Here is a 14656-nt window from a genome sequence, read left to right as displayed (position 1 = left end):
AAAACAAGGCAATTACTGGTAGCCTGCTGGAGCACACACTACGTGATAAAGGTCTATGTGTGGGGGTGCCAAGAAAAATACTCTCCTGTGTGCTCAGGGATTGTTCAGATAGCCATTTCCAATGTCCATTTCCAATGTAATTCAACCTCCCATTATGTAATGCCTTCTGTGAAGTCTCTTGTTTCCCTCAGTAAAGCATACTGTAAGAATCAAAGAGCTCATGACAACAACTCAAAGCATGTGGGAAATAATGCTTATTTGATATACTCTGCAATGTGTTTAGGCTAAATAAACAAGTATAGCAGAGAATGTGTAGTTGAGAGGGAGAAGGTCAGAGCATTTGGGGTTGTTTAAAACCTTCAACCTGTGCTGGTGCCCCCGCCATACTGTGCGTGCATTGGATTGTTTTCATAAACGTCTCGGGGGCCCCCGGCACACACTGCATGGGAGGTCCTTGCCAGCGGGTGGGGGGTTGGTGCTTTTAGTAGTGAGTCGTAGATATCAACAGTTATTATATGTGGGTGTGTGGCCCATGTGGGTGTAGGGCCTCTTTGTACAGGATCGTCCAGTGAATACCCTGGCTGCTGTAATTTCCAGTCAGGCTCTGACGTTTAAGGTTTGTGGGTGACCCCAAAACTGTGTCCCAGTCGTGCTGCGAAGACAGCCAATGCTCCACTCCCAGGCGTCCCAGGCGTCCCAGGCGTCCCTAAGCCTCTGTCTTCCACCGGTGGGGTCAACAGTTTACAGTAGAGTAGTGCTGTTCTCCAAACCAGGCCTGGTTCTCACACTGTCCACTGTTTATCTAGATTCAGAGTGGACATATTATGACTGACATCGGCCTCAATTTTCAACTCTTTTCATTCATTATATTTCTGAATGCCAGAAAATGCAGCACACACTGTATTTTACTCTATTGCCACTGAATGTGGTGAAAAAAAGCCATTTTACGTCTACTTTTTGGGGAAATTTAAGGTGGTGCAACTTACGGAATGTGGGTGTGTACGGTGGATAGCTACTGCAATGGTTCCTGTCTCTACTTATCAACAATCACATATTGTACATATTTCCTCATTGATACCTCAGCATATCATTTTTCTTGATCAATGTTATGTTAAATTTAGTTTCAGACGTCTTTGACACGGAAACATTGCTTTGGCAACTTCAGATAATATGGTGGGGACATAGCTTTTTTTTTAAACCGAAATATACCTTCCATCAAGTTGGAAATATATACTCTCTGTTAAAAGTAGTCAAGTTGTACAGATCAGGTTCTGCTATATTTGAATGGAGAAAGCAATGGGACCATACGTATTGTAGCCCTCTTTAAAGCTGTACTTGATAATGCTGGTGAATCTCAACAGAAGCGGCGTATTGTACAGCCCTGTGTTGGAGGATTGGCCACAGTAAGTCTGTACTCTCTTTGTGGCAAGACTGAATCCTGCCTGATCTCCACTCAGCTACAACAGGACAGGGGGCAGGAGTACAGTTGATCTGGGAGATTGATGTCTAAATAACTCAACTGCTGCTTTTATACAAACACCCAATGGGGCTGCTTATTGCTTAAACTGGCAGCATTTTATCTGATCAATTACCATGTTGTACAGTATTTGACCTAAAGTAAGGTAGTGTATATCGTGGTATGAGTATCCAATCTGACCATCGAGGGACATCAACACTCCCTTTTGACACCAACTCCTGGCCCCTAATTTGCACTGTTGTTACTTCGCTCACTCTCTCTTTCTCTACCAGCTCCTCTCTCCTCTCTCCCTGCCTTGACATTTTCTTGCTGTTCACGCTCATGTTTTGTTTCTATTTCTCTCCTTCTTCTTCCCTTCCCAACCCCCCTTCTCATTCTGCCCTGTTTCTTTTCCCTGGCCTCCCGGTGAACTTGTTGCCCTGTGACTTTCTTACACCGCTGGCCACCTGTGCTTTGTGACCTCAGCAGATGTTGCCCATCACCGTGCGCAACATGCCTCAAATAAACCCTCTAATCCTAAAGCGCCTCAAGGTACATTTCTCTCTGTCCCTTCCGGCCCCTTTCTGCCTTTCTCTGGATGCCAACCGCCGTCGACCTCCGCCAAACCCCCCGTAATCCTCTGTTAACCCTCTATGGCACCTGGTTGTCTCAAACCTAAATTCTGTGATAAGAGGACAAGGATAGTGTCTCAGAGTCTGAGATACACTTGGTAGATACAGTTGGAACCCCAAAAATAAACAAATCAATACTATTTACTTTGAGCATATTCGTGACCATAGAGGGTATATGAAGTGGATTATGTAAATGCCCCAGGCTTCAAGGCCAATTTAAATTCCATTAAGGTGAATGAAATGTAAAAAAATCCCAACTTGGCTTGTTACTTGGTCCAATAAATCCTGCTTTTCTGTGGGAAAAATTATTTTTTTTAGGCAAACATAAAAAGCCTGACATAAAAAGCCTTCTATGATTTCCATAACCTTAGCAAAGATATGAAAAGAACATGAAAGAAAAGTCATTTTTCTGGCAGGAAGTGAGTCTCCAATCCTCTGAAAGGACCTCAGTGTCCCTTCCTGTGCCCAGAGTCCAGCCTGCTCTGTTAGAAAGAGGGCCCCTGGCACAGGTGGACCTCTGTTGGCATCCCTCCTCCATTTTGTTTCCCCCGGTGTGCAGTCTCTCTGTGCCAGGATGGAATACCTTGTTTGGAGACAATGCTACACACTGTGGTAGATCCAACACTAAAGACTTAGAGGGGAAATACCACTCAGATTTAGTCGGAATTGGCTCTGCTGTTTAAAATGAGCCCCTGGAATCAGCATAACGGAATGTGTTCATTTAATGGAAGTACACCTGGATCATAAATCATAGCTAGACACATCTGTCCTGCATGGAATTGATAAAATATGGATTTATTGTCGATGGATGTGTTCTGGGTTATCTGAGCCTTGATGTCCGGCCTGATCACAGAAGCTCAGCTTGAGCTAAAGACGTGCTCCTTGTAAACACGGTGCAGTCTACTCCACAGTGATTAGGAAGTGTTTAAATTCAAGGCCAATATTGTGTATTATGAAGTTTCTAAAGTTAAACCACATGTACAGTAATAAATAATATGTTAGCGTATTTTTTTCATGTCATATCTAGACAGTCCTTTGTATAAAATGGAAATGACCTTGGAGATATGGGGAGATATGGTCTTAGTGTGTAAGACAATAAATACATTTCTAAGAAAGTGTGTTTTCTGAGTTTGGTCAAATAAAGAAAGTAGATGTTTGGGACATAGGTCAATGAGATCATATCACCGTAAGACATTGGAATATGAAGACATGGTTAGTTGAGGTGTAGGCCTCTTTCCTCTTCGTATCTGTTCCTCGTAAATATGTTCATCTTGATTTTGTTTAGTCTTCTATTTTGTGTTGGTTAATTCCTCAGAGTGACACTAAAGAGAGATCAGTTGGCGCTTTTGGTGTCGTGAAGTTAACACGTCACGTTGAGATCGTAAGATGCTGCAGAAAAGACAGCGTGTGCCTTTTTTATTTCAATGAGTTGGTACTGTTGAAAACACAAACTGGTTTTGACAGGATAAATCATTTGAAGCACACAAAAACACAAATATATCCTCATTTGAACTCAAAGTGGTATTCTCTCCAAACATGGTGCTTAATGAAAAGAAACACCCGATAAGTCTAGATTCTTGCTAATATTGCCCGCCATAAAACTCCCAGTATGTGGAGTGCTTTGATGTGTTGCGTTGGCATGGCCTAGCATCACGTAGCAGATGGTAACTGTAGGTCTCTCAGCAGGGTGAGCCTGGAGCTCAGGGCCCACCAGGACCTCCCGGGCCCTCAGGGACCCCCGGACTGAACGGTGCAAGTGGACCACCGGTGAGTCCCCTCAGCCAGCTGACCACCACAATCAGGACTGGACCAGCGATTGCATTGGGGCTATGGCCATGGAAGTGGAAATTCTATGAGTGTTTGCCCAGAAAATGATTGTATCGGTGATGTATATTTGTTCTGAATCTGGTGTAGGGTAAACCCGGTGAACCAGGAAAACCTGGAAAAGATCCAAGGGTGAGTTTGGTTTATGCCTCTTGCTATTTCCTGGACTTATGCATTTTCCTAATGGAAATTTGGTATTGACATGCTTGTGACTTCTTCATCTCCCTTTCCCATTTTCTCCAGCTCCTGCCAGGGATGAAGGTAAACGTCATTTCTATTCTCCATAATCAACCCCATTATACATAAACTACATACAAGTGGACACGTGTTATCACTACTTATACCTCCACGTATGAAACACAAATGATCTGTGATTGTTGTCGATTGTCACACGTGTAGCTTCGTCATTCTGTATCTGGTGTTCATGTTGGGAAGCCTTCAGGGTGTTTATTCCTGTTCTCTGTGTTGCTATTGGACTAGAGGACTACATTTCTCCTGTTTATTGCCATGGATTATTAAGAATGGGGAATTTTAGATTGTGAAGCATGGAAACAGACAGGAAGGGCTTTTTTAAAGCAGCTCGCCCAACCAATTTCTCCATTAGAAACTAAACCAAGTTCATATCACAGCCAGAAGTTGAAAGATGTGTGCACTGTATCTTTTGATTGGCTTTCACAACAAGGAATACCTTCCCTCAACTGGACTGTGGCAAGATATGGCCATCTGTTTGTAAACCAGTCTTTGAACTCCCCAAATTGAATTAAAGTAGTGCTTACTCTTTTGTTGACCTATCCATGTAATGAAAGAGGAGGCGTGTCTACTATACATGTGCTGTTTGTTACAGTGACTTTATATGAACCTTTTTGTCATTTTAGGGTGAGCCAGGCATGCCAGGAATAAAGGTAGGTTTTGGATCTCAATTTAAGCTTAAACACATAGTTCAATTGGAATTTGTGGTCTCTAGAAACTCACAAATTGTGCCGTGCATGATTTATAGGTATTTCACGATAGAGGAAAAGTAAGGACTGTCTATTTTTCCTTTAGTAGTGGAATTATTTTGTATTTATTATCAAGCACCTGCTGGGATTAAGGCACAACCAGAGGGAAGATATTTCCTTTAATCATCCCACGACTTGATGAATAAACACTCTGTTTGCTGCTTGTCAGAATGGCTCATACAGAGAATGTGCCGATCGCCAAAGGGCTGTGTTCTCTAGCACAAGTCACAGGAAGTCCAGTTGCTGAACGGTGGATTGTACAAATCATTGTGGCCTATCTGTCTTGCTGTCGTCTGCAGTTCTGCATCCGGTTACCTTTTCATTCATTCATTTTCACCCTCTTCTCTCTCATTCTGTGTCTCCCCGTTTGACCTCTGTGTCTTTCTTCCATAGGGTGATGTTGGCCCTGCTGGTCCCGAAGGCCCCAAGGTATTTTTTATGAACATTATTACCTGTTGATCAGTCTCATTTGACCTGTACCACTGACCTCACTATCAGCAGGATCAGAAATCAGCATGCAGCCATTCCTGTACCTCAGTGTACTTCCTGCCTCACTGAAATAGCCCAGGTTTTGTATTAAGAGCTTAAACTACTCACAGTTAATTCTATTTATATACCCAGGCCCAACTGTAGCCTTTCTCCCCACTAAACATGGGCTCTTTCTCCCTCTGCTCTCACATTCTCCTTTGGTATTATATTATACTGTATAGGAAATCCAGGGATGGACACAGTCTCATACCATCATTGGTCAAGGGAGCATTCTTCTCACACAAACCCATACACACTCTCTCCCACTGGGCTGCTGTCGGAGCTAACCTTGGCTTTGAAGTACTGTGGGGGGCGGAGAGAGCCGTGCCTCTTAAACTCTCCACGTGCCTGTCCTTCTCCACCTTTCCGTGGCTTAATGGACTTCCTCTGGAGGGCTCACTCTCACAGCCTCTGCCCTTCACTGAGCTGGGCTCAGCCAGCACACAGTGTGACTGCACAGAGGGGGGGGGTGAAAAAAAAAAGAGGGATTGAGGGAGAGAGAGACCGCAACAGCCTGCATGGCTCTCACATCCCCCAACAGAACGGGGTCACATCCACACGAGCCTCTAGAGCTGGTTAAACGTCTTAGCCATCTGGGCAATGTCAAACTGTTTGGCTGTCAGCAAACCACAGCCCCTCTATGATCCATGCTCAAAGTCATTAGTGCACTACCTCAAGTGATATATTGAAAGTTTGATTCAAACTGGGCGAGTTTGTAAAAATAGATATTTCTGTATGACAATTGCCATTTAATAACTTATGTTTGACCCCTATTTTGGGGAACTCTGGAAGAACCTACAGCTCCAAGCTCCCGGTTATGTTATAGCCTTGTAAACTCCAGCTTTCCTCAATAGCACTGTTTTCCCATGACAGAGCCTCAAAAAGCTCGGTCCGGTTTATGAGGAGGTTGGTCAACCCTACAGCAGGTTACCCGGAGGACGACCAAGACTAAGGCCATGTCCATGTTCTTATGAGGAGCATTTCACCCCTTTGAAAGTTTGTATTGCACTTTAGATGTTCCGAGGTGTTTGAGGTACTGAAATGTGAAGGCATTGAAATACAAACTCTCCCATGTTCCCACTGCACCCTGTTCCTTATGGAGGTCCAATACCTTTCTGTAGCTGCGACAAACGTTCGTTCACAAGTCCACTGCTTTCAGAGTCTATTGCACCACCTGGTGGCATTCTACAGGAGTGCAACTTCATTTACAGAGGCAGAAGGAGAGGGTTGACCTCTCAACTTCGACGAGCTGTATGTTCGTGTATTGAAAAAGAAATCAAAGGAATCCTTTATAATATGTAACTGTTTTGTGTGTATCTGTGTCGCTCTCTCTCCTTCCGTAGGGACTGAAGGGAGACCTAGGACTGAGGGTAAGAGCCTTATTATGTCTCTCTCTCTCTCTCTCTCTCTCTCTCTCTCTCTCTCTCTCTCTCTCTCTCTCTCTGTCTCTCTCTCTGTCTCTCTCTGTCTCTCTGTCTCTCTGTCTCTCTCTGTCTCTGTCTCTCTCTCTGTGTGTTGTTGGTTAGATAGGTAATGTCAATTTCTCGGACTGTCAAAAACACAATGTGGGAGTTCTGGCAGCTTATTGTTTAGCCGAACACCTGGCACAAATGCACCCCAGAGACCACACCCCACTGGCTTTGGTCCGTTAATATATTTTCATGAATGGGCTGAATTGTCTCACGAAAAGCCTCATAGGAGAGGAACCTCCCAGTGAAAACATGTGGTAGTGGGTGTACAGCAGCCAGGTTGTTAATATCTAAAGTAAACCGGGAGTCTTTATCTGTAGACATAGACAAATCCTGGGCTGGTTCCTGAGTCTGGTCGAGATATCATCCCAGTTCAAAAAGCCCAAGTGGCACGGCCTTCTCCTGTGTAATTCCCTCCTGGTTAGTCGGGTGGAATATTCACCTCCCCCTTCAGTCAAGGGACCACCATGACAGGCCTCAGAGCCCAGAGGCTTAGATGCTGATGAGTGGAATACTTATTTCCCTTGGTACCATTGGTTGTCTTTTGATTTCCTCTATTTGAAATAGCATGATTGCTTTGCCCATGTATTCCTTCTGATGTCATCTCCATCCACACTGTAGGGAGATGAGGGGAAGACAGGTATCATAGGGTAGATGGGAGGGAAGGTCTAATGGAAGCCATATGTAGAGTGTGGCATCTTAAGAAGTTATTTTCGTCAATATCACCTCGCATGGCAAGATATCGAATGCAAGAATTTTAAAGAGAATTTGATCTCTGTGGATGTCTGACTTGAGTTTGTTATTGCTTGTTTAAGATACTTACCCCAATAGAGTTTGTGCTGTTGAAATTGCAAATCGTCTTTAAATGATCTTACCGTTGATGCTTTCCTAAATCAGAAGGCAAACGTTTATTTCAGTCATCACAATATGTGGGCAAATGTGCATCGGATGATTGATCTTATACATCATGTCGTGCAATCAAAGAAACAGACCAAACAATCCTAGAATGAAAAACGCATTGTCAGAGAAGGCGCCACATGTTGGTGGGAGGAGCCTTCCAGAAGAAATGCGTCTGTTTTGCCCATCGCTGCAGACCTCAATGCTTCAACAACAAAAACTGGGCTGCTCTCATCCACACCATTCCCCTATGGGATTTGAACCTTCTCAGTCTCTCATAGACACTGGCCTCTATGTGACGTGACCGACTGATGCAGTCCGGCCACTTGTTTTCTTATCTGTCAGCCCCCTGCCGTACTTTAAGTCCCACCCGTTTCCATGGTGAACATTCCCACTCCCTCGTCCCGAGATGCCCGACACAGTAGTAGCAGACGGCGTGTGTTTCCCCCATTAGACTCCACATATGGAGGGATTGGGAAAGAGAGGGAAAAACACTTCAAGGAAGGGTGCACGGTATCCACAGCAACAGTGTTCGAGCCATTCCTCTCACAGTGGGTTGTGAGAGGAATGGCTCAAAAAAAATTATACTAAAGAGAAAGTGCTTTTGCAGGCAAACACTTCAAAGCTGCACTAGATTCACCTTAGGATATGGGGTTTGCCTCTGCCCAGGGGAACGTTGTTCTATATTTGTACTCACAATGTTGGATCAGGATTACTGTATTGTACAACCAGATTGTAATAAAAAGAACAGGTAAAGGTTTGTGGCATGGGCCATCATCGTTAATGTCCACATGGTGCCGACCACCAGTCTGACCGAGCTATATAACTCTCAAGGCCCTCACTCAGCAGGTTACAGTCTCCAGGCTACAGTCGTCAGGCTGCAGTCGTCAGGCTACAGACGCCAGGCTACAGACGCCAGGCTACAGTCGCCAGGCTACAGATGCCAGGCTAGACATGGAGGAAGTAGACAGGACAGCCATAGACCTCCTCCTCTGCTCTCCTCTGCTCCGCCTTCATAATGGCTAGCTCACCATTACTGTACAGTGGTTCGCCATTAGCCCTGTAATGACGGATGTCTCTCCCCCGGTCTAGAGGGCCGGTTGATTTAATGAGCCTGTTAGACTGTTAGAAAAGCCTGCTTTTCATCTCTCCCTTGGGTCAGAGCTGTGTGGGCACTCTGAGACGCTCCTGTCAAGGTAAGCAGACGACAGAGACCCAGAGACAGGATAAGGTGACAGTGGTGCTCAGAACACAGGGGGGGAAGAGGTGTGTGGGGAGGTAGGCTTTGCCAAGCCTACCGTTTCAGACACAGACTGTCTGTCTGATTGACTGAATGGGGATCTTCCCTTCCTCTACCCTCACTCTCCCTCAAAATCAGAGAGCCCTAGACCAACACAGCTGGAAAGCACATTAGAACTGAGAGGAAGACAGAAAGTAGGCCTCTCTATTCACCTACCTAGTGCTATTATTCCTTTCACTTGCCTCAGATCCGCTCTGACAGTGCTTGTAGCTGCGGTGGCCATTCTAAGGCCATCTTACAGTATCTCACACTGTTTACGCCCTCTTTACTGGTGTATCAGAGGGATCATTACATTTAGTTTTGAACAGATGATGAATCTATTCCCCTGTTACCCTCAGGGCATTTCCTCTGAACTGGAAAGGCCATGTCCGCGTCGTTTCAATGAAGAGATTAGCGTATTGATAAATCAAGCAGCAGGCATGTCAGTCGACAGATTACGCCCATGGAGTATCATACACACACACACCGGTGTGAAAATAGAACCAGGGGGTGGAGAGTGACGGTGACGGGAAGGGATAGCTAAGTAGATGGGAGGAATGGTGTGAGCTGATTGGAGAAGCAGGAGATCAAAGCTTCCTGTTTCTGTGCTGTGCTGTGTTTGCTGGGGGCCCCTGAGGGCCACTCCATGTGATTAGAGCCGTCACCGCTCACCTGCCCTGATCCCACCCTGGTCAGGGTTCTGGACAGGAGGCCCGCACGGTGCTTTCATCTTCCCAGAAACGGATGGACACTCTATCCCCACGTTTCGATCCCCTGACAGGTTGGTGTGAAAGCGTTCATGGGGCAGCTGGGCAGGCTGTGGCTGCAGGGCTGGGCTCTGGCTCCAGTACAGTCTGCAGTCTACTGACGCACCAACCTCACCCTCCCTCCGTGGTGAGCCCCAACCACAGCACCTGTCAGAGGCTCCAGCAGAAATGCACTTGCTGTGTGTCTGTCGGTCAGGAGGGGGAGAGGAGGGTAGGGGTTGCCAAGTTGGGCGATGCCACCTGCCCCTTTGTCAGACCCTTAGGAGTCAGCCTGCCGCCTTTGCTCTCTCCACCAGGGACGTTCTATCACTCCTCCCTGTGTCTCTGTTCTTATTTGTTTATGTAATCAATCTGGTTTATTCTTAAGGATCTTGGTCATGGACATTGATCATTTGTTTTCATTACTTTTAAACATGACATGGCAAATACAAAGAGGTATGTTTTGGTTGGTTGATGTGCTTCCAATTAGTATGTTTCATTTGAGCTTCAGTGTGTTTCGTCAACCCAAACGTGCAATACTGTATGTTTATTGTCCCGCATCTAGTTTGAGATCGCTGTGACTGTAGTTATTGATAATCAATGTGATCTCTTAGAGGGACTTTGGTATACCCGGAATGCATGGGAAACAAGTGTTGAAGGTAGACCACCATGTGAAAGTAGCCCCTGACCTTTGACCCTTGTCCTAAACCATACAGTGTATCTGAGATTAAATAATTGGGCCACTCCAGTATCTTCCTCCCTCCAGATTGTTCCTCCCCAGACTGGTTGATCTATGAATACTTTTGAGAATGCCTTATATACAGTTGAAGTCGGAAGTTTACATACACTTAGGTTGGAGTCATTAAAACTCGCTTTTTAACCACACCACAATTTTCTTGTTAACAAAATATAGCTTTGGCAAGTCGGTTAGGACATCTACTTTGTGCATGACACTACGGTTTGCAACTACACATGGAGACAAAGATCGTACTTTTTAGAGAAATGTCCTCTGGTCTGATGAAACAAAAATATAACTGTTTGGCGATAATGACCATCGTTATGTTTGGAGGAAACTAAACTCTCTTCTTAAAGAACTACCAGCCTTCTTTCCCAGTATTCTGTTGGATTGTATTGTTGCCTGACAAAGCATTTCCTAATCCAACTGTTCTCTAAAATGCATGTCAAACCAATGATGAATAGTGCATGTTTTTTTGGCTCTGAATAATACTCCCAGGTCCAATAGTTGTTCTTCATCTGGATTTAAGAACCATATCTTGACATTGATGATTAGTAATTTGAAATGGGGCATAAATGTTACGAGAGTAACAAGTCACCCTCGTAACTCTGTCTAAAACATGGTTTTGAGTCTCAGCAAGCCAAGTAGATATAGTAAAAGCAAGCGAGAGAGATGGATTGTGTCCCAAATGGCACCCTATTCTCTATATAGTGCACTACTTTTGACCTGGGCTCTGGTCAAAAGTGGTGCACTTCATAGGAAATAGGGTGCCATTTCGGGCGCACCCACAACCTTCCATAAGCGCTATAAACCCATGTGGGTCCTGTGGTCACAGCTGTGACCGTACATCATCCGCCGTGCGTCCGCTCGTTAAGCTGGCCAATTGAAGAGGAGAGCAAACACAGAGATGAATTAAATAACTATCATGTGTTCCTTTACTATTTATAACAACCAATTTCTAGGGTTAATTGGCTTGCGGTGAGCTAGAAGCTCTTGACGAATGACAATCAGCGACAGTTCCATGTCCAAACCTAGACCAGCTATATGGGAGCATAGAATGCACCAACTCCAACATGCCTTTCCAAATATTGATCCCATTGCATGCTGTACTGAGGGAATTCTGTTCTTCCAAGAAAACTAACAAACACATGGATGTAAACAGGCCCGATGCTGTATCAGACTATTACAAAATGAATGAAAAATGCTTGTTTGGAAGATGTGGCCTGGCTACTGATGAAAAGAGCCTTACTGAATAACAACTTTCCCTATTTCTGTCTTCTCTCATTTCCCCCACCTTTGACCTTTGTGCCATCTTGGCCACCGTAGGGAGAGCCAGGTTTTCCAGGCACTCCTGGAAGAAAGGTAATTCCCTTGAAATGGTGTGGCTAACACAGAGTGTAAAGGCCTATATTTATCTGGGTACTAAAACTCTGTCTTCCTTCCACTGTAAAGGGTCAAGCTGGTACCCCTGGAACACCTGGTATTCATGGAAAGAGGGGCTACAGGGTAGGCCTGGAATGGGCATTGTGTTTGTGCTCTGTGTCTGTCAATCATGAGTGTTCCCATAACAACCAGAGCTCCATCAAGTCAATTGTCTATTATCTTCCCATTGTTTGTCTTTGTGACCCACTAGAGCTGCGATTCGTCTTGAGTTGCTTCTTTAGCTTTCTCCTCTGTTAGGCTGCCCAATCGGTTTCTGTAGAATTACTTTGATCTTTGCATTACTTATGGACTGAAACATCTGGGCCTTTAATGGCTTTGTTACTATAGCTGCTTGTACTGCAGTGGTGTGGCATCATCATAACATGTCCCATGTGACAGTGGACCATTTCAGAGAAGTCATTAACTAACATGACCCACACATTCCTGTTTCCAGAGAGTTTGCAAATGTGTGAAAACATTATCTTGTTGGAGAATGCCGTGATTTTTTTTGCAGATTTGAGTTTGTGCCTGTGTTGAGGGGTTGAGATCTAAAGCTGTGGACAAGAGGCTGTGCTGTTGGATGTTTTCATGTCATTCACTTTGATTTAGATCCATGTAGGTCCGTTGTGTCTTCTGTGAGACCAACCAGTGCTGCACTATTGAACTCCCATCAATGGCACAGTCAATGGGGCAGTGTCACTGTTATACACTAGAGCAAGTGTTGTCCTGTCAAATTCAAATCAAAGTTTATTGGCTGTGTACACAGTTTAGCAGATGTTATAGCGGGCGCAGTGAAACGCTTATGTTACTAGCTAGCTCCTAACAATGCAGTAAAATGTCAAACAGGTACACAAATGATCCATTTATAACAACTCTGTCCATGTTCTGTGGCAGGGTGACAAGGGTGAACCCAGCACAGCGGGGACTGGCATCAAAGGAGAACCAGGGACACCAGGACTTCCAGGCCTATCAGGATTCAAGGTACTATAGCTACCCAAATAGAGGCTGTAGAATAATTATAAAAATACACCTTGGTTTAATAATATCACGGGGGCCCCTTAAAATGATGTGTTCTCTTTACCAGGGTGACAAAGGCGACCAAGGTGTCAAGGTGAGATGGGAACGTTCCATAACCTCAGTTGACATTTTTGCACAACAGGAAATGTATGATCACTAAACATGATCCTCTCATTTGCTACAGTACCGTTGGATCCCATCCTTTTAGTGTTGAACACTGTGTTGAGGTTAATAATTGAAAGGAAAGAGGCTAACTGTCATACCTTTCATCACCCTCCAGGGGGAAGAAGGATCTGATGGCCCAGCTGGACCAAGAGTAAGTGCAGGCTCTGTCATAACGCATGCATTCATGTCAAAAGGAGATTTGGGAGATTTGCACCAAAACATTTTTTTTTTTCCCCCCTTAACTTTAGGGTCCTCCAGGTGCAGCAGGGGAGCCAGGAAAATCAGAAATCATCAACAATGAAAATGTATATCACCAATTATTTACTGCCTTATGTCAATTGTTTGATTCATGAAGTATTATCAATTGTTACAGGACTTCTATAACATTGTTTTTTTTTCTCCTTAGGATATTCGGAATGTACCTTTGATGGTGAGTGGACATCTCTAAAGTCTGTTAATGATGCATTAGAAGTGCATAGGCCTTCTTTATGCAGAAAGACAGCCATGTTGTCCGACAGACCATTTAAAGGCTGACTGTATTTTGCCACTGTAATTCCAATACAATGTTTGCTAATATGAATACAGTACTAGACATACAGCATACGTTTTCAATAAGTCATTCTGATCTGTTTCTTTATCGATCCAGGGCCCACCTGGACTACCTGGCCCTCAAGGGGGCCCCGGAACACCAGGAACAAAGGGTGAAGTTGGCCTTCCAGGCCCTTCAGGTCTTGACGGAGAGAAGGTCAGATCACCCTCTTATGGTCTATTCTTCAGTATAAATGTGCATTGTTAACCTGTCATGTATGATAAAACACAGCATCTACAACAACATGGCGATGACAATAATGATAAAAGTAAGGACAACAATGACAACGATGTCTAATTTGTTTGCCAGGGTCCTCGGGGGAAGCCTGGAGAGGCAGGTCCTGTTGGCCCAGCCGGCCCTGAAGGCCCCAGAGGGGAGGGGGGCCTGATGGGTTTCTCCGGAACCAAAGGAGATAAGGGGGACATGGGCCCATCTGGATCACCTGTGAGTAACTGGGGAACCCCAGACACTACACACACTCCCACACCAAAGCCAGAACACTACAGTAGCACTGTCATCTGGCCTCCCGAGTGGCGCAGCGGTCTAAGGCACCGCATCTCAGTGAAAGAGGCGTCACTACAGTCCCTGGTTCGTATCTAGGCTGTATCACATCCGGCCGTGATTGGGAGTCCCATAGGGCGGCGCACAATTGACCTTGCCTCGTCCGGGTGTGGCCAGGGTAGGCCAAATAAGAATGTGTCCTTAACTGACTTGCCTAGTTAAATAAAGGTTAAATAAAATGAATAATTCCCAGAAGAAAGGGACTGGAGCTAGCTCTTTGTACCACGTATTGTACCTCGTATTATCTAATTAGAAACCTTTTTTAGGCTTCAGTAATATACCTACTCCAGTACTGACAGTGGAGTGGGCTACACTCATCATACCATATAGCCAAAAC

General features: G+C 44.9%; 1 protein-coding gene across 1 annotated transcript in view; it reads left to right on the top strand.

The window, feature by feature from the left end:
* Positions 1–14656, top strand: part of LOC118369646 (collagen alpha-1(XIII) chain-like) — a 54918-nt gene that overhangs the window by 18801 nt on the left and 21461 nt on the right. Inside the window, exons 11-26 of the mRNA XM_035754186.2 lie at positions 1943–2008; positions 3775–3855; positions 4003–4044; positions 4156–4173; positions 4788–4814; positions 5304–5339; positions 6782–6808; positions 11892–11927; positions 12018–12071; positions 12882–12968; positions 13072–13098; positions 13285–13320; positions 13418–13474; positions 13576–13599; positions 13816–13914; positions 14068–14202. Coding sequence (XP_035610079.2) covers positions 1943–2008; positions 3775–3855; positions 4003–4044; positions 4156–4173; positions 4788–4814; positions 5304–5339; positions 6782–6808; positions 11892–11927; positions 12018–12071; positions 12882–12968; positions 13072–13098; positions 13285–13320; positions 13418–13474; positions 13576–13599; positions 13816–13914; positions 14068–14202 — 852 coding nt within the window. The remainder of the gene's footprint in view (positions 1–1942; positions 2009–3774; positions 3856–4002; positions 4045–4155; positions 4174–4787; positions 4815–5303; positions 5340–6781; positions 6809–11891; positions 11928–12017; positions 12072–12881; positions 12969–13071; positions 13099–13284; positions 13321–13417; positions 13475–13575; positions 13600–13815; positions 13915–14067; positions 14203–14656) is intronic.

Source organism: Oncorhynchus keta, chromosome 36 (assembly GCF_023373465.1).
Source record: "Oncorhynchus keta strain PuntledgeMale-10-30-2019 chromosome 36, Oket_V2, whole genome shotgun sequence".
Taxonomy (NCBI): domain Eukaryota; kingdom Metazoa; phylum Chordata; class Actinopteri; order Salmoniformes; family Salmonidae; genus Oncorhynchus; species Oncorhynchus keta.
Note: the sequence above shows the minus strand (reverse complement) of the source record. Positions and strands in the feature narration are given on the sequence as shown.